The sequence below is a fragment of the Anthonomus grandis genome, chromosome 20 (genome assembly GCF_022605725.1).
Source record: "Anthonomus grandis grandis chromosome 20, icAntGran1.3, whole genome shotgun sequence".
Classification (NCBI taxonomy): Eukaryota; Metazoa; Arthropoda; class Insecta; order Coleoptera; family Curculionidae; genus Anthonomus; species Anthonomus grandis.
The window spans coordinates 8,121,110-8,139,077 of NC_065565.1; the positions used below are offsets into that span (position 1 = coordinate 8,121,110).

At 32.8% G+C, this 17,968-nt stretch overlaps 1 protein-coding gene and 1 long non-coding RNA gene across 5 annotated transcripts; one reads left to right on the forward strand and one right to left on the reverse strand.

Annotated features, from left to right (window-relative positions):
* Positions 1-5,877: 5,877 nt before the first annotated feature.
* LOC126747882 (heat shock protein 75 kDa, mitochondrial) lies at positions 5,878-17,683 on the forward strand. Of its 2 annotated transcripts, none has more exons than XM_050456797.1 (13): positions 5,878-6,141; positions 6,472-6,561; positions 6,616-6,848; positions 6,907-6,978; positions 7,033-7,190; positions 7,242-7,588; positions 7,647-7,830; positions 7,880-8,027; positions 12,981-13,105; positions 13,162-13,349; positions 13,408-13,639; positions 13,712-13,784; positions 17,363-17,461. In XM_050456797.1, the coding sequence occupies exons 1-13, from the start codon at positions 6,033-6,035 to the stop codon at positions 17,444-17,446; spliced, it is 2,043 nt and encodes a 680-aa protein (XP_050312754.1). In that variant the 5' UTR covers positions 5,878-6,032; the 3' UTR covers positions 17,447-17,461. The 2 variants fall into 2 exon arrangements, with proteins under 2 accessions (XP_050312754.1, XP_050312753.1); XM_050456796.1 differs by lacking the exon at positions 17,363-17,461 and adding an exon at positions 17,489-17,683 and having other exon boundaries at positions 5,879-6,141.
* On the reverse strand, positions 9,032-11,647 carry LOC126747883 (uncharacterized). Of its 3 annotated transcripts, none has more exons than XR_007664453.1 (3): positions 10,028-10,113; positions 9,478-9,660; positions 9,032-9,110 (listed from the first exon to the last, which is right to left on the reverse strand). It is a non-coding gene; the product is annotated as an uncharacterized LOC126747883 (long non-coding RNA). The 3 variants fall into 3 exon arrangements; XR_007664455.1 differs by lacking the exons at positions 9,032-9,110; positions 10,028-10,113 and adding exons at positions 9,148-9,294; positions 11,509-11,647 and having other exon boundaries at positions 9,478-9,677; XR_007664454.1 differs by lacking the exon at positions 9,032-9,110 and adding an exon at positions 9,148-9,294.
* Positions 17,684-17,968: the final 285 nt, after the last annotated feature.

The window sequence follows — 17,968 nt, forward strand, 5'->3', positions numbered from 1 at the left end:
TGGGTGGGGGGGTGTAAGTGAAGTATTTTAAAAAAACGGTTATTTTATGTAAAAGAAAAAAAACATTTTTTAATAAAACTACCCTTACACCCCCCACCCACCCCACACATTTACCAGTAAGAATTTCTTCTGACAAATCACTATTTTTTTAAATAGTCCGTTGTCTGTGCTCTTGGGTTATTTTGTTTATTTAAATTAAATATAAATTTTATATAAATATTTAGTACAAAAACTGTATAATTAGATGGGATATTATCGACGAAATCATCTATTGTTCATGCATACTATATTGGAAAACTGTGATTTTGCAGAAGAATTTCTTACTGGTAAAGTATGTGGGGTGGGTGGGGGGGCTAAGGGTTGTATTGATAAAAAACGTTTATATTGCATAAAATATATTAAAATAAATAGAGTAATTTTTCAAAAAATTGTACTAAAAAAACTTCCAGAGCACGGATTTACTTGATTTTTTTGGTAAAAGCTGGAAAACATCTCAAACAAAAAAACCCTTTTTTAACAATACTACCCTAAGCCCTTTACCCTAAGTTTCTTCGATGATTCTGAGCATGTCTGTTAGTTGTGATATAAGGCAGATTGTTGTTTTTGTATCTGATTGTTAAGTTTTCTTCGCCATCACTTTTGCGCTTGTTAAGCTCATCAAAAATCTTAACGAATTTATGAAAATTGGCTATAATTTTGTTCTGGTACGTTTTTCAAAAAAGTGTTATAACACCTTTTTGAAATGTTTTGGGTGATTTATCGATTTACCAAAAAAAAATTTTAAAAATTAAAAAAAAATTTTTTTTCAATTTTTTACCCAAAAATTTTCAAATTTTTTAGAAAATCCTCCATAACTTCTTTATTATTCGATTTACGGCAAAATGTTATAATTTATGATTTATTCTATTTTTGGTAAGGAATTTAATGGTAAAAGAAAATTTTCAATATTCCCAATAGTTTTCGAGAAAATTAGAAAAATCTGTTTAGAGGTTTTTCCCAATTTTCTGGAAAACTGTTGAATATAAAAATGATTTTTCTAGTGCATATGATGCGCATTGACAATCCAAACAACTTTTATTTCAACAATTTTTTTTCTCCAACGAATATTTTTCCAGAAAGAAAATAAAAACCGAAATTATGAACATTTTCTCATGGGTACCCCTTTAGTTGTCAAGGAAATTTTTTTTTTGGAAAATAGGCTATAACTTTTTTACAGTATATTTTCCAAAAAAGTTTTATAAGACTTTTTTCAAGTCCTTTGGGCAATTTATCCATTTCCAAAAAAAAAATAAATTTTATTAAAAAAAAAATTTTTTTCAAATTTTTTACCCAAAATTTTCCATTTTTTCAAAAAATCTTTAATAACTCCTTTATTTATCAATTTTCCACAAAATATTATTCTATATAATTTGTTCTATTTTTGAATAAGAGTTCAAGGCTAAAAGAAAATTTTCCATGTTCCCAATAGTTTTCGAGAAAATGAGGAAAAACTGTTTTTGAGTTTTCCTCAATTTTCCGGAAAACCGCTGGATATAAAAATTATTTTTCTATGGCATCTGATGTGCCTTGACATTCTAAACAACTTTTGTTCTAACAATTTTTTTCTCCAACCAATAGTTTTCCAGAAAAAAAATAAAAACCAAAATTGTGAACATTTTTCCAGGGTAGTACCCCTTTGAATTTTTTGAGGGAGAAATTTGATCATAACTTTTTCCAGGTACATTTTCCAAAAAAGTTTTATAAGACTTTTTTGAAGACCTTTAAGCAATTTATTCATTTCCAAAAAAAAAAAATTATTCAAGAAAAATTTTTTTTTTCAATTTTTTATTCCAAAATTTTTAATTTTTTCAAAAATCTTCCTTAACTCCTTTATTTATCAATTTTCAACAAAATATTATTCTTTATGATTTGTTCTATTTTTGATCAAGAATCCGAGGCTAAAAGAAAATTTTCGATATTCCCAATAGTTCTCTAGAAAATGAAGAAAAACTGTTTAAGAGTTTTCCTCAATTTTCCGCAAAAATGTTGTTTTTTTATCAGGACAACCCTTACCCCCCCCCCCCACCCACCCCATAGAGCTTACCAGTAAGAAATTATTTTCAAAAATCATTGTTTTCCAAAATAATACACTTGGATAACACAGTTTATTTATTTAAATTTGTTATAATTATATATATGTATATTATTAAATATTTAATACAAAAACAGGGATTTTTCCAAAGAATTTCATACTGGGTCAATGTGTGGGGTGGGTGGGGAGCTAAGGGTTGTATTGATAAAAAATGTTTTTTTTTCTTTTACAAAAAACAACCGTTTTTCAAATATACAACCCTTAGCCCCCCACCCACCCCACACATTGACCCAGTAAGAAATTCTTTGGAAAAATCATTGTTTTTGTATTAAATATTTATATAAAACATTATATTTAATTTAAATAAATAAAATAACTCAAGAGCATAGACAACATACTATTTTAAGAAATAATGATTTTTCATAGGAATTTTTTACTGGTAAAGTGTGTGGGGTGGGTGGGGGGCCAAGGGTTGTATTATTGATAAACGTTTTTATTGCATAAAATAATTTAAAATAAATTGAGTAATTTTTCAAAAAATTGTACAAAAAAGCTTTCAGGGCACGGATTTACTTGATTTTTTTGGTAAAAGCTGAAAAACATTTCAAACAAAAAACCCTTTTTTCAAAAATACAACCCTTAGCCCCCCACCCACCCCACATACTTTGCCAGTAAGAAATTCTCTTGAAAAATCACTGTTTTTCTAAAGAATACGCATGATTAACAGCTGATTTTATCATCAATATTTTAACCTAATAACACAGTTTATTGGACAGATTACAAGAGGGTTCTTGAGGATCATTTTAGTACATCAAGCACGTTTTTAGCTCAAATAATTACTGAGTTACAGCACTTTATGTTTCCAGGACAGTTATGTCTTGCAAACATAAGTTCCGGCTAGGATAATTCAAAAACTATCCAAGGTATTTTCATGAGGTTTCCACTCTTAGTTAGTGTGTTAGTGAACATTTTGATATATTAACGTTTTTTCTGAGTCAAGAACTCACTGAGTTATGTTATGTGAGTCAAGGTCCAAAAGGTGAACCATGAATTTTTGCAAAAAATTTTAGAGGCACCTGTAATAGTATTAAAGCTATTTTAATTATGCACTAATTTGATGTTTAGGACTAAATAATTTTTAACTGAGGAGACCTATAAGTATGAAACTTTCAGGGTAAATATTCTGGACCTTAGACTATCATTCTGGAAAATTTAAACTTTCTAGCTTAAGTAGATATTGCTTAAAAAAATAGTAATTGAACGACATGACCAATTTTTAACTTTAAAATTTTCTTTTAAGCGCTTTCAGGATGAAATTATTGACGAAAAAGGGTGATTTTTCAGAAGAATTTCTTACTGGTAAAGCATGTGGGGTGGGTGAGGGGTGTAAGGGTAGTTTTTTCAAAAAACTACGCACACCTTTTGCAATATAACTAACACAAAACAAAGCGCATTTGTTTGGTCTATTTTATAGATATCGATAGGTTTATCAGTCTATTGTGTTTTTTTTGCATAAGCGAATTATTAGTGGGATACCTGATGCACTCTCCACCGAAAAACGCAGGTCAACTTTCGCGCGAACCCCCAAAAAGTCCTTCTTCGCAACGCACACACATATATTACCATCGAGAAAGCGACACTATAACGCACATAAATCTCCACCCCGTCAAAGCCCATATGCAACCGAGCCAAAGAAGAAGAAGAAGAATTTCAGAGATTTCTTTACACGCTCCGCACAATAGGGTTGGATAATTCTTGCAACCCCGGCATTTATTACTCGGGCATTGTCCGGCAAAACGTTCGGCTACCGACGCCCCCTTGCCTATTAATTTTTTTCTTCTCTATTATAGTCGCAGCAGAAGGATTTTAAAGGGCCATTTATAACCCCTTAGGTGACGTTGACGGGCCAGACCGTCGTTTTTCTGGGTCATTTTGTGAATTATCTCAGTGACACCATTTACCCAGTCTCTCTTTTTGTTAGAGAAGAAGAAACTTTGTAATGGTACATCTTCGTTTGTCAACGGTCTTTGTCGATATTGGAGGAAAGTGCCGAAATGCAGGGCAGAATGGCAATCGTCCCTGTTCAGTGAATAAACTGCTCGTCGAAGTAGAGGCATAATATTCATGCAAAAGAACAACGTTTTCAGATAGTTTTCCATACTTTATGTAAAGAACGTTGCGTTAAATGACTGAAAATGTTAAGATCAATCATATTTCTCTGAAGATCACTCTGGTTGTGCTCTCTTGCAAGAATATCATGCTTCTGCTCCGACAATTTACTTATATAATGCTGTTTTGGGAGCCCCAGATTCAATATCCAGAGACAAAAAGTGTTTTTTCCCATATTGCCATTCTGCCCTGCGTTTCGGCACTTTTCGAGGCCCTTGACAATCAGGCCAGATCCTCTTCAATAACCGCGGTCAGTTCGTTATTATGTTACATCAACAACTGTTACACCCGAAACGATTACCGAGGGGTGCGTTTTCGGAAAATGGCGATATCGGCACACAATAAGGGATATTTTTTATGGGGCCGGGTGCAGCCACCCTTTATACGGACTACGAGGTCCAGCGGATGGTCATAAATTATCGCAAGACGTAGTGGACAACCCTTATATATAGAGAGAAAGAGAGGGTGAACTTCGGATAACGCATCGATATGCAACTGCTGCCCGGAGGGTCGTTATACGACGACGAGGGGTTGTTTCGAATTGCCTCGCACTTTTTTTTTTGCTTCGTCCGATATGAATCATGGGTCACGTTATTCTTCCTCTTCTTCAGGTTCTTTTATCCAATTCCTTTCCTTGTATTATATATGGTTTGCAGCAAGCAAACTATTCTAGTTAAAGCACATGACTTCTAGCTCCTTTTTCATTCTCTTTGGTACTTCTATGTCTGTAATGTGAACTGTCCATCAATCTCCTATACACAGCCACTTCCTAAACGCTTCCAGGTTTCTAGTGAAGGCTTCTATGCTTAAAGTCTCTTATATTCGTATTGGGACTCTTAAAGATTGCACTCCTTCCTTATTTTTCCTATGTGCACTGTCCCATTGTTCTAAAGCAGCAATACTGTCCAAGTTCTCTCCTAATCTGATATTCCTCGCGCTACTTTGCCCCAAGTGTTTTTAGGAAAACAACTTGCTAAAGCACGATACAACACTAGAGATTAACCATCCTAAATCATTCTTCTAAGAATACTATGAAACTATAGTGTCGTACAACAACAACAATAAGAAACGTATCTTTCGGCACCTAATGCCGCAAAGAAAGAAAGGATTTTGACAAGGTTGTGACTGATATTTATCCGCTTGACTTGCGCCAAAAAGTAGCGTTTTAGCCTCTTTTGTGTGCAACGGATTATTTAATCCTTGTGACAAAGACAGTTTCACATATCGCCGCAACAATAACGCGGTTTTCTTTATTATAATATTGTAAACCGATCCGTAAATATCTTCTAAACGCTTCGGCACCTATCTGTTTGATAAGGACAAAGGAATTAAAAAGGGGTTTTAACACCAATAGTACCCCTTGATCCCCCTGTTGGGTTATTATTCGAAAAGGGTTCGGTAGAATGAGGGTTTTTTTTTAGTTTATTGATGAATAATTGAAAAAAATTAGAAGAGTAAAGGGATCTAAGGCAGTTTAGCCTTTGAAATTCAAGATTTTCCGGAGTTAAATGAGTGTGACCAATCAGAGACAAGTGGCCCGTGACGAACGTAATAAATACGCATTCATACGTTAACCCGACCGTAGACACTCCCTTAGGTCTGTCATGTCATAAATGACACTTGACAGACATGACATTTGTGTTTTCAGGTTAGGTGGTGATGGTGATGTTTGATTTTTAGGTTAGTTTGGGAAATTTTCCACTAGAAAAGCGGAAAATTAACTTGTTTGCAGCATTTAAAAGGGAAAATTGATTATTAGGTTCTTCGTATTGTATAAAGCGCATAGTACACAATGTCTACATTCACCAGACTTGTTTCTGTTGCGTGCAAAAGGACCGTTTTAAAGAATGGAAGAAATGCGTCTAATAGGGTTAGGAACTTGTATCTGCTTAAAAATGGGGGTAAGTGGTGGTTTCCTACTGCTTTCTTGCTTTTACAGTATTGCTTAAGCTATTTAGTATGAACTGCAAGCAGTTTTTTGCCAAAACAAATGGTTGGAAAACATGTTTGGTTTCTTGGTCATTCAGAGGGGGTTCTATTATAAAAACTAGTACAATTCAGTGGTACCAATGCTTGTTTCTATTCAGAAAAGAGGGTACTTTGATTTACCTATGAATATCTGCACTCCTATAAGAAAAACTTCAGTTAATTCCCTTCTATATTCTCTTCATAACCCTTGAACATTTTCATGCATGTCCTGTGGGCACAACATTCAAACAATGCACTTTCAGGTGCTCTAAATCAAGTCAGATTTCAACACACTGATGCTGAAAAAACCGAGGATTACCACTCAATTATTAAAAACACCGAAAAACCTCTTGGTAAGGAATCCCGGTACCTCTTTCAGACACCCTTTGACCATAACCCAATTGCAGGCGAGAGTACCAAACATGAATTTCAAGCCGAAACCAGGATGCTCCTGGACATTGTGGCCAGGTCGTTGTATTCGGAAAAAGAAGTGTTTATTAGGGAGCTAATTTCGAATGCTAGTGACGCCTTGGAGAAGTTTAGATATATTTCTATGTCAGAGAGCGAGGGGGATAAAATTAATCGACCGTTGGAAATTCACATTTCCACCGATAAAAATGCCAGAATATTCACCATTCAGGTAGCAAAACACCTTCGATTTAACCGAAATCAGTTGCACAAGTTATTCTGTTTTATAGGACACGGGTATTGGCATGACAAGAGATGAACTGGTGCAAAATCTTGGCATTATAGCCAAATCGGGGTCAAAAGTATGTTAGAATTATGCTAAATTAACCATCATTTAAAAATCAATGCTTCTTTAGGCCTTCATAGAGCAAATCAAGCAGCAACAAACCGGGGCTGAAAACATAATCGGGCAGTTCGGGGTGGGGTTCTATAGCGCCTTTATGGTCGCCGATAAAGTGGAGGTTTACACCAGAAGTTCTCTGGACGATCACGGTTGGAAGTGGACCTCTGACGGGTAGTTTTGTCCCTAAATCATCTATCGCAGTATATTAGTCTTGTTTCACAGGACCGGTAGCTACGAAATCCAGCCAGCCGAAGGGGTTAGTTTCGGCACAAAAATTGTCCTACATCTCAAAGGGGATTCCAGGGAGTTTGCCGATGACGAGACCATTAAAAACATTATAACTAAGTACAGTAATTTCGTGGGGAGTCCTATTTATCTTAATGGCAAAAAGGCGAATATAGTGCAACCCCTATGGCTAAAAGACCCTAAATCTGTTACTAAACAGGAGCATATGGAGTTCTATAAGTTCATTAGTGGAAGTTATGACTTGCCAAGATACACTTTGCATTATAAGACTGATGTGCCGCTATCTATAGCTGCTTTATTGTATTTTCCCGAGGGAAAGCCTGGTTGGTACCTAACCGCAAATTTCCAAAAAGAATTTGTGATGCATCGACTCACTTTTAGGTCTCTTTGAAATGTCTCGAGAAACTGAATCGGGGGTGGCATTGTACACTAAGAAAGTCCTAATTAAAAACAGGACCGACAATATTTTACCCAAATGGTTAAGGTTTGTCAAGGGAGTAGTGGATTCTGAGGATATTCCTTTGAATTTGAGCAGGGAATTGTTGCAAAATAGCAACTTGATCAGGTGCGAACCCTGTTTTTAATGATGCCTTAAGGCTCAAATTGTATTTTAGGAAATTAAGGGATGTACTCACCGGAAGAGTTACCAAATTTCTATTGGATCAACTCAAGAAAGACCAGGGGGAATACGAGAAGTTTTATCAGGATTACGGTATATTTATTAAAGAAGGTATTATAACGAACCATAATCAGACTGAGAAGGTAAATAAATATATAGAGTTCATAATTAGTTAATTTTATAGCTTTCCACAGGGGGACAGAAGTTGCTTCAAAAATAAAATTGTAAAAGTCAATTTGGAAAAATTTAAAAAAAAAATAGTTAGGATTATCATACAGGGTTAAATTTTTGATATGTTGTTCTTCACACCTTGGACTAACTTTTTCATTATTACATAATTTTTCGTAAATGTACAGGTTGTCCCAGGAAATTGAGGCAAAGTTCCCTTAAGAAAAAACATGTGATTACCAAAAAATCCCTTTACAAAAATTAAAAATAAAATTATTTAGGACCACTATACAGGGTTGGACTTTTGATATGTTATTCTTCACACCTTGTACTAACTTTTTCATTATTAACAAATTTTCCGTTAATGTACAGAGTGTCCTAGGAAATCGGGACAAAGTTTCATTAGGAAAAAACATGTGATTACCATAAAACCACTTTACAAAAATTCAAATAAAATTATTTAGGATCACTATACAGGGTTGGACTTTTGATATGTTATTCTTTACACCTTGGACTAACTTTTTCCTCATTACATAATTTTTCGTAAATGTACAGGGTGTCCCAGGAAATCGGGACAAAGTTCCCGCCAAAAAAAAATTTCATTACCAAAAAATCCTTTTAGAAAAATTAAAAATAAAAATATTTAGGATCACTCTACAGGGTTGGACTTTTGATATATTATTCTTCACATCTTAGACTAACTTTTTCCTTACTACATAATTTTCGGTAAATGTACAGGCTGTCCCAGGAAATCGGGACAAACTTCCCTTAGGAAAAAACATGCTTTTACCATAAAACCACTTTACAAAAATTCAAATAAAATTTTTTAGGATCACTGTACAGGGTTGGACTTTTGATATATTATTCTTCACATCTTAGACTAACTTTTTCCTTACTACATAATTTTTCGTAAATGTACAGGGTGTCCCAGGAAATTGGGGCAAAGTTCTCCCAAAAAAAAAAATTTCATTACCAAAAAATCCTTTTAGAAAAATTAAAAATAAAAATATTTAGGACCACTGTACAGGGTTGGACTTTTGATATGTTATTCTTCACACCTTGGACTAACTTTTTCCTTATTACATAATTTTCGGTAAATATACAGGGTGTCTCAGGAAATCGGGATGAAGTTATCTCAAGCCAAAACATGTCATTACCAAAAAAGTCTTTTAGAAAAATTAAAAATAAAAATATTTAGGACCGCTGTACAGGGTTGGACTTTTGATATGTTATTCTTCACACCTTGGACTAACTTTTACCTTATTAACAAATTTTCGGTAAATGTACAGATTGTCCCAGGAAATCGAGGCGAAGTTCCTCCTATAAAAACATGTCATTACTATAAAACCACTTTACAAAAAATTCAAATAAAATTATTTAAGATCACTGTACAGAGTTGGACTTTTGATATGTTATTCTTCACACCTTGGACTAACTTTTTCCTTATTACATAATTTTCCGTAAATGTACAGGGTGTCCCAGGAAATCGGGACAAACTTCCCTTAGGAAAAAACATGCTTTTACCATAAAACCACTTTACAAAAATTCAAATAAAATTATTTAGGATCCCCGTACAGGGTTGCACTTTTGATATGTTGTTCTTCACACCTTGGACTAACTTTTTCCTTATTAACAAATTTTCAGTAAATGTACAGATTGTCCCAGGAAATCGAGGCAAAGTTCCTCCTATAAAAACATGTCATTACTATAAAACCACTTTACAAAAAATTCAAATAAAATTATTTAAGATCACTGTACAGGGTTGGACTTTTGATATGTTATTCTTCACACCTTGGACTAACTTTTTTCTTATTACATAATTTTCGGTAAATGTATAGGGTGTCCCAGAAAATCGAGCCAAAGTTATCTCAAGAAAAAACATGTCATTACCATAAAATCACTTTAGAAAAATTAAAAATAAAAATATTTAGGACCACTTTACAGGGTTGGACTTTTGATATGTTATTCTTCACACCTTGGACTAACTTTTTCCTTAATAACAAATTTTCCGTAAATGTACAGGGTGTCCCAGAAAATCGGGACAAAGTTTCCTCAAGAAAAAACATGCATTTACTAAAAACCCACTTTACAAAAATTCAAATAAAATTTTTCAGGATCACTGTACAGGGTTGGACTTTTGATATGTTATTCTTCACACCTTGGACTAACTTTTTCCTTATTACATAATTTTTCGTAAATATACAGGGTGTCCCAGAAAATCGGGACAAAGCTTCCTTAAGAAAAAACATGTTATTACCATAAAACCACTTTACAAAAATTCAAATAAAATTATTTAGGATCCCCGTACAGGGTTGGACTTTTGATATGTTATTCTTCACACCTTGGACTAACTTTTACCTTATTACTAAATTTTCCGTAAATGTACAGGGTGTCCCAGGAAATCAAGACAAACTTCCCTTAGGAAAAAACATGCTTTTACCATTAAACCACTTTACAAAAATTCAAATTAAATTATTTAGGATAACTGTACAGGGTTGGGCTTTTGATATGTTATTCTTCACACCTTGGACTAACTTTTTCCTTATTACATAATTTTCGGTAAATGTACAGGGTGTCCCAGAAAATCGAGCCAAAGTTATCTCAAGAAAAAACATGTCATTACCATAAAATCACTTTAGAAAAATTAAAAACAAAAATATTTAGGACCACTTTACAGGGTTGGACTTTTGATATGTTATTCTTCACACCTTGGACTAACTTTTTCCTTATTAACAAATTTTGGGTAAATGTACAGGTTGTCCCAGGAAATCGGGACACAGTTCCCCCCAAAAAAAATGTCATTACCAAAAAATCCTTTTAGAAAAATTAAAAATAAAAATATTTAGGACCACTCTACAGGGTTGGACTTTTGATATGTTGTTCTTCACACCTTGGACTAACTTTTTCCTTATTACTAAATTTTCGGTAAATGTACAGGCTGTCCCAGGAAATCGGGACAAACTTCCCTTAGGAAAAAACATGCTATTACCATAAAACCACTTTACAAAAATTCAAATAAAATTATTTAGGATCACTGTACAGGGTTGGACTTTTGATATGTTATTCTGTACACCTTGGACTAACTTTTTTTTTATTACATAATTTTCCGTAAATGTACAGGGTGTCCCAGAAAATCGGGACAAAGTTCCCTTAAGAAAAAACATGCATTTACCATAACACCACTTTACAAAAATTCAAATAAAATTATTTAGGATCACTGTACAGGGTTGAACTTTTGATATGTTATTCTTCACACCTTGGACTAACTTTTACCTTATTAACAAATTTTCGGTAAATGTACAGATTGTCCCAGGAAATCGAGGCAAAGTTCCTCCTATAAAAACATGTCATTACTATAAAACCACTTTACAAAAAATTCAAATAAAATTATTTAAGATCACTGTACAGGGTTGGACTTTTGATATGTTATTCTTCACACCTTGGACTAACTTTTACCTTATTACATAATTTTCCGTAAATGTACAGGGTGTCCCAGGAAATCGGGACAAACTTCCCTTAGGAAAAAACATGCTTTTACCATAAAACCACTTTACAAAAATTCAAATAAAATTATTTAGGATCCCCGTACAGGGTTGCACTTTTGATATGTTGTTTTTCACACCTTGGACTAACTTTTTCCTTATTAACAAATTTTCGGTAAATGTACAGATTGTCCCAGGAAATCGAGGCAAAGTTCCTCCTATAAAAACATGTTATTACTATAAAACCACTTTACAAAAAATTCAAATAAAATTATTTAAGATCACTGTACAGGGTTGGACTTTTGATATGTTATTCTTCACACCTTGGACTAACTTTTTCCTTATTACATAATTTTCCGTAAATGTACAGGGTGTCCCAGGAAATCGGGACAAACTTCCCTTAGGAAAAAACATGCTTTTATCATAAAACCATTTTACAAAAATTCAAATAAAATTATTTAGGACCACTGTACAGGGTTGGACTTTTGATATGTTATTCTTCACACCTTGGACTAACTTTTTCCTTATTACTACATTTTCCGTAAATGTACAGGGTGTCCCAGGAAATCGGGACAAAATTTTCCCAAAAAAAAAATGTCATTACCAAAAAATCCTTTTAGAAAAATTAAAAATAAAAATATTTAGGATCCCCGTACAGGGTTGGACTTTTGATATGTTGTTCTTCACACCTTGGACTAACTTTTTCCTTATTACTAAATTTTTGGTAAATGTACAGGGTGTCCCAGAATATCGGGACAAAGTTCGCCCAAAAAAAAACATATCATTACCAAAAAAGTCTTTTAGAAAAATTAAAAATAAAAATATTTAGGACCACTATACAGGGTTGGACTTTTGATATGTTATTCTGTACACCTTGGACTAACTTTTTTCTTATTAACAAATTTTCCGTAAATATACAGGGTGTCCCAGGAAATCCGGACAAACTTCCCTTAGGAAAAAACATGCTTTTACCATTAAACCACTTTACAAAAATTCAAATAAAATTATTTAGGATCACTGTACAGGGTTGGACTTTTGGTATGTTATTCTTCACACCTTGGACTAACTTTTTCCTTATTAACAAATTTTCCATAAATGTACAGGGTGTCCCAGGAAATCGAGACCAATTTTTCTTTCCCTTTATCGACTTCAACTGCCTGGAAGAAATTATTGAATTTTTCTTTTACATGCATTCGAGTCACATACTTCAGCCCATAACTCTTCTTCTTCTTCTTCTTCCTCTTCTCCTTCTTCATTTTTAATGTCTTCAACTGCCATGCCTGGACAAAAACCCCAACAAAAAACACGAAACTCATCCTTGGTTCTTTGCCTATCAGATTACTTTTGTCCACCCTTACCTGAGGGTTCCTCCGCGGTATCTTCCCTTATTTGTGGTCCGATCTGTACCTTCCACAGCTTCCTAGATCATTCCCTTCGAAATTTCAGGAAGACGCCGCCAAACTCCTATTATTCGAATCCTCCCGTTTGGAGGCAGGTAAAAAAATCACCCTGACCGACTACATCAAGGGGGCCACGGAATCCAGGACTATTTTATACCTGGCCGCACCCAGGTAATAAGTCCTCACCTGTCTTAAATAAATCATAACCTCTCTGATTCTTCATTCAGTCGCACCTTAGCCGAATCCTCTCCATACTTTGAGTCACTCAAAAACAAACCTCAAGAGGTTCTCTTTTGCTACGAACCTTACGACGAGCTGGTTCTGATGCAGCTACAACAGTTCCAAGGTTATCGCCTGATATCCGTCGAGAAGGATATGAGGGACGACAAGGCGGCCAGCGATCTAACCAACTTAGGTCAGTACGGTTTGCCGGTTGTTCCCTCTCCAATCAGTTGTTTCTCTTCTGTTTAAAGGAGAGGACAGTTTAAAAAGAAGCGAAATCAACGAGCTCTCGAATTGGTTAAAGGAGAAATTGGTGGGTAAAGTGGCCTCGGTAAATGCGACCACTAGATTAGAAAATCACCCCTGCGTGGTGACCGTGGAGGAAATGGCGGCCGCGAGGCATTTTATCCGCACTCAAAGTCACGGTTTACCGGAGGACCGACGTTATGCCATTTTGCAACCGCAGCTTGAGATTAATCCCAAGTAAGATTGTGCCTGCATAATGGTGTTGTTTTTTTTTTGTAGATTTTTGGTTTAATTATCGTTGAATTTTAGGCACCCGATTATTAAAAAGTTGTACAAACTGAGAAGCGGCGATCCTGAACTTGCGGAACTGTTGGCTAATCAGGTAACGTTTTTAACTTAATTTGAGGTTAAATTTGACGCTTTTTTAACGGGAAATTTCGCGTTTTTTTGACGTTTTTTCTAGGAAGGAAATTTGTTTAATAAAGAGGGTTTTACAGAAGTGTGAAGTGAGGCGGTTTTATTTTTTTTATTTGTAATAATAATATAGTTTCCCATGAGTACGCCTCTGGATTTTTTGGGAAAATTGGGTATAGCTTTTTTCAGGTACATTTTTCAAAAAAGTTTTATAAGACTTTTTTGATCAATTTTGAGTGATTTATCGATATGGCAAAAAAAAATTTTATTTTTTTGAAAAAATTTTTTTTTCAATTTTTGGCCCAAAAATTTTTAATTTTTCAAAAATCGCCCATAACTTCTTTATTTTTCGATTTACGGTAAAAAGTTATTCTATATGATTTATTCTATTTTTAACCAGGAATCCAATGCTGAAGGAAAATTTTTAATATTTCCAATAGTTTTCGAGAAAATGCGATAAATCTGTTAAGAGGTTTTTTCCAATTTTCTGGAAAACTGTTGGATAAAAAAATTATTTTTTTATTGCATTTGATGCGCATTGCAATTCCAAACAACTTTTATTATAACAATTTTTTTCTCCAACCAATAGTTTTCCAGAAAAAAAATAAAAACCGAAATTATTAGCATTTTTCCAGGGGTACCCCTTTGGATTTTTTGAGGAAGACTTTTTTGAGTATAACTTTTTTCAGGTACATTTTTCAAAAAAGTTTTATAAGACTTTTTTGATCAATTTTGAGTGATTTATCGAAATGGCAAAAAAAAATTTAATTTTTTGAAAAAAAATTTTTTTTGAATTTTTGGCCCAAAAATTTTTCATTTTTCAAAAATCGCCCATAACTTCTTTATTTTTCAATTTACGGCTAAAACTTATTCTACATGATTTGTTCTATTTTTGATTGGGATTCCAATGCTACAAAAAAAAATTCCATATTCCCAATAGTTTTCGAGAAAATTGGGGAAAACTGTTTAAAAGTTTTTCCCAATTTTCTGGAAAACCGTTGAAGGTAAAAATTATTTTTTTGTTGCATCTGATGCGCCTTGACATTCCCAACAACTTTTGTTTAAACAATTTTTTCCTCCAACCAATAGTTTTCCAGAAAAAAAATAAAAACCAAAATTATGAACATTTTTCCAGGGGTACCCCTTTGGATTTTTTGAGGAAGACTTTTTTGAGTATAACTTTTTTCAGGTACATTTTTCAAAAAAGTTTTATAAGACTTTTTTGATCAATTTTGAGTGATTTATCGAAATGGCAAAAAAAAATTTAATTTTTTGAAAAAAAATTTTTTTTGAATTTTTGGCCCAAAAATTTTTCATTTTTCAAAAATCGCCCATAACTTCTTTATTTTTCAATTTACGGCTAAAACTTATTCTACATGATTTGTTCTATTTTTGATTAGGATTCCAATGCTACAAAAAAAAATTCCATATTCCCAATAGTTTTCGAGAAAATTGGGGAAAATTGTTTAAAAGTTTTTCCCAATTTTCTGGAAAACCGTTGAAGGTAAAAATTATTTTTTTGTTGCATCTGATGCGCCTTGACATTCCCAACAACTTTTGTTTAAACAATTTTTTCCTCCAACCAATAGTTTTCCAGAAAAAAAATAAAAACCAAAATTATGAACATTTTTCCAGGTGCACCCCCTTTGGATTTTTCCAGGAAGACTTTTTTGGGTATAACTTTTTTCAGGTACATTTTTCAAAAAAGTTTTATGAGACTTTTTTGTTGTTTTTTAAGCGATGTATCGATTTACAAAAAAAAAATTCAAATTTTTCCAAAAATTTTTTTTTTCAAATTTTTCACCCAAAATTTTCAAAAATCCCCCATAACTTCTTTAATTTAAGATTTACGACAAAATGTTATTCTACACGATTTGTTCTATTTTTAACTGGGATTCCAGTGCTAAAAGAAAATTTTCTATATTCCGTAAAACAATAAAATTTTCTGACAAATTCACAGTTTTTGAAAAATTTCGATGCACTTTACAAAATTTCGGATAACTTCTTTGCTATTAAAGATAGAGTCATGATTCAAAGTTTCTTAAGATCTCCAGTTTATTTTTTCACTTTTATATAAGAATGAAATTTTTTGAGAAATTGACAGTTTTTGAGTAATTTGAAAATTTTGAATTTTTAGCATGTTTATGATGTCAACACTTCACAAAAATTTGAATAACTTCTTTGCTATTAAAGATAGAGTCATGACTCAAAAACCCTTATGATCTCCATATCATTTTCTCACTTTCATGTAAGAATGAAATTTTTTGAGAAATTGACGGTTTTTGAGAAATTTAAAAATTTTGATTTTTTTTTTTATTTCTTGAATATAACTTTTTTTTTAGTACATTTTTCAAAAAAGTTTTATAAGACTTTTTTTATGTTTTTTGAGCGGTTTATCGATATCCAAAACAAAAATAAAAATTTTTCAAAATTTTTTTTTTCAACTTTTTCAACCAAAATTTTTCCGATTTTTCAAAAATCCTCCATAACTCCTTTATTTTTCAATTTAGAGCAAAAAGTTATTCTTTATGATTCGTTCTATTTTTAATAAGGAATCCAGTATTAAAAGAAAATTTTAAATTTTCCCAGTAGTTTTCGAGAAAATGAGGAAAAACTGTTTGAGAATTTTCCTCAATTTTCTGGAAAACTACTTTACTTAAAAATTCTTTTTTTATGGCATCCGATGCGTATTGAAATTTCAAACAACTTTTATTAAAACAATTTTTCTCTCCAACCAATAGTTTTCCAGAAAAAAAATAAAAACCGAAATTATGAGCATTTTTCCAGGGGCACCCCTTTGGATTTTTTGAGGAAGACTTTTTTGAGTATAACTTTTTCCAGGTACATTTTTCAAAAAAGTTTTATAAGACTTTTTTGATCAATTTTGAGTGATTTATCGATATGGCAAAAAAAAATTTAATTTTTTGAAAAATTTTTTTTTTTTAATTTTTGGCCCAAAAATTTTTCATTTTTCAAAAATCGCCCATAACTTCTTTATTTTTCGATTTACGGCTTAAACTTATTCTACATGACTTGTTCTATTTTTGATTGGGATTCCAATGCTACAAAAAAAAATTCCATATTCCCAATAGTTTTCGAGAAAATTGGGGAGAACTGTTTAAAAGTTTTTCCCAATTTTCTGGAAAACCGTTGAAGGTAAAAATTATTTTTTTATTGCATCTGATGCGCCTTGACATTCCCAACAACTTTTGTTTAAACAATTTTTTCCTCCTACCAATAGTTTTCCAGAAAAAAAATAAAAACCAAAATTAAGAACATTTTCCCATGGGTACCCCTTTGAATTTTTCCAGGAAGACTTTTTTGGGTATAACTTTTTTCAGGTACATTTTTCAAAAAAGTTTTATAAGACTTTTGTGTTGTTTTTTAAGCGATTTATCGATTTCCAAAAAACAAATTCAAATTTTTCCAAAAATTTTTTTTTTCAAATTTTTTACCCAAAAATTTTCAAAAATCCCCCATAACTTCTTTAATTTGAGATTTACGAAAAAATGTCATTCTAAATGATTTATTCTGTTTTTAATTTAGAATCCAACGCTAAAAGAAAACTTTCCATATTCCCAACAGTTTTCGAGAAAACTAGGAAAAACTGTTTCCCAATTTTCTGTTTAAAATATAGTACCGGAAAAAGAGTTTTGCTCCCTTTTTTTCCAGTTGTTTGCCAATTCCATGGTAGGAGCCGGTCTAGTGGAGGATCCCAGGGTACTACTAACCTCCATGAACGATTTACTTTCTAAGGCATTAGAAAAACATTGATTCCATTTTTGTTTTGTTCCTTTTTTTTTTTTTTTTTTAATATAATAATATGTTGTACAGTTACCAATAAAGTTGTATAAAAGTATTAAAACATTTCCTTATTTTATTCATATAATTCAATTCTTGACATAAGACCCTAAACACTCTGAAATATTTAAAAAATCCATTTTAGATAAGTTTGAATTTCCCGCCCTTACGTCTCTTCGCGGAAAAAACACACTGTGAGCGCCATCTCGTAGCGCATCGACGTTAAGCAACCGAGTTCGGCTTCTCGTGCACAGATGGCGCTAGCTTCAGCCTTGATTGATATTTCTATGATATAAGTTTGAATTTCCCGCCCTTACGACTCTTTTCGCGGAAAAAACCCACTGTGAGCGC

Excerpts from the sequence above, each read along its gene's own strand:
- LOC126747882 (XM_050456796.1), top strand. The coding sequence starts at position 6,033 with ATGTCTACATTCACCAGACTTGTTTCTGTTGCGTGCAAAAGGACCGTT. Across the intron at positions 6,562-6,615 it reads AAACACCGAAAAACCTCTTG|GCGAGAGTACCAAACATGAA; the intron begins GTAAGGAATCCC and ends ACCCAATTGCAG. Across the intron at positions 13,785-17,488 it reads CGGAACTGTTGGCTAATCAG|TTGTTTGCCAATTCCATGGT; the intron begins GTAACGTTTTTA and ends CTTTTTTTCCAG.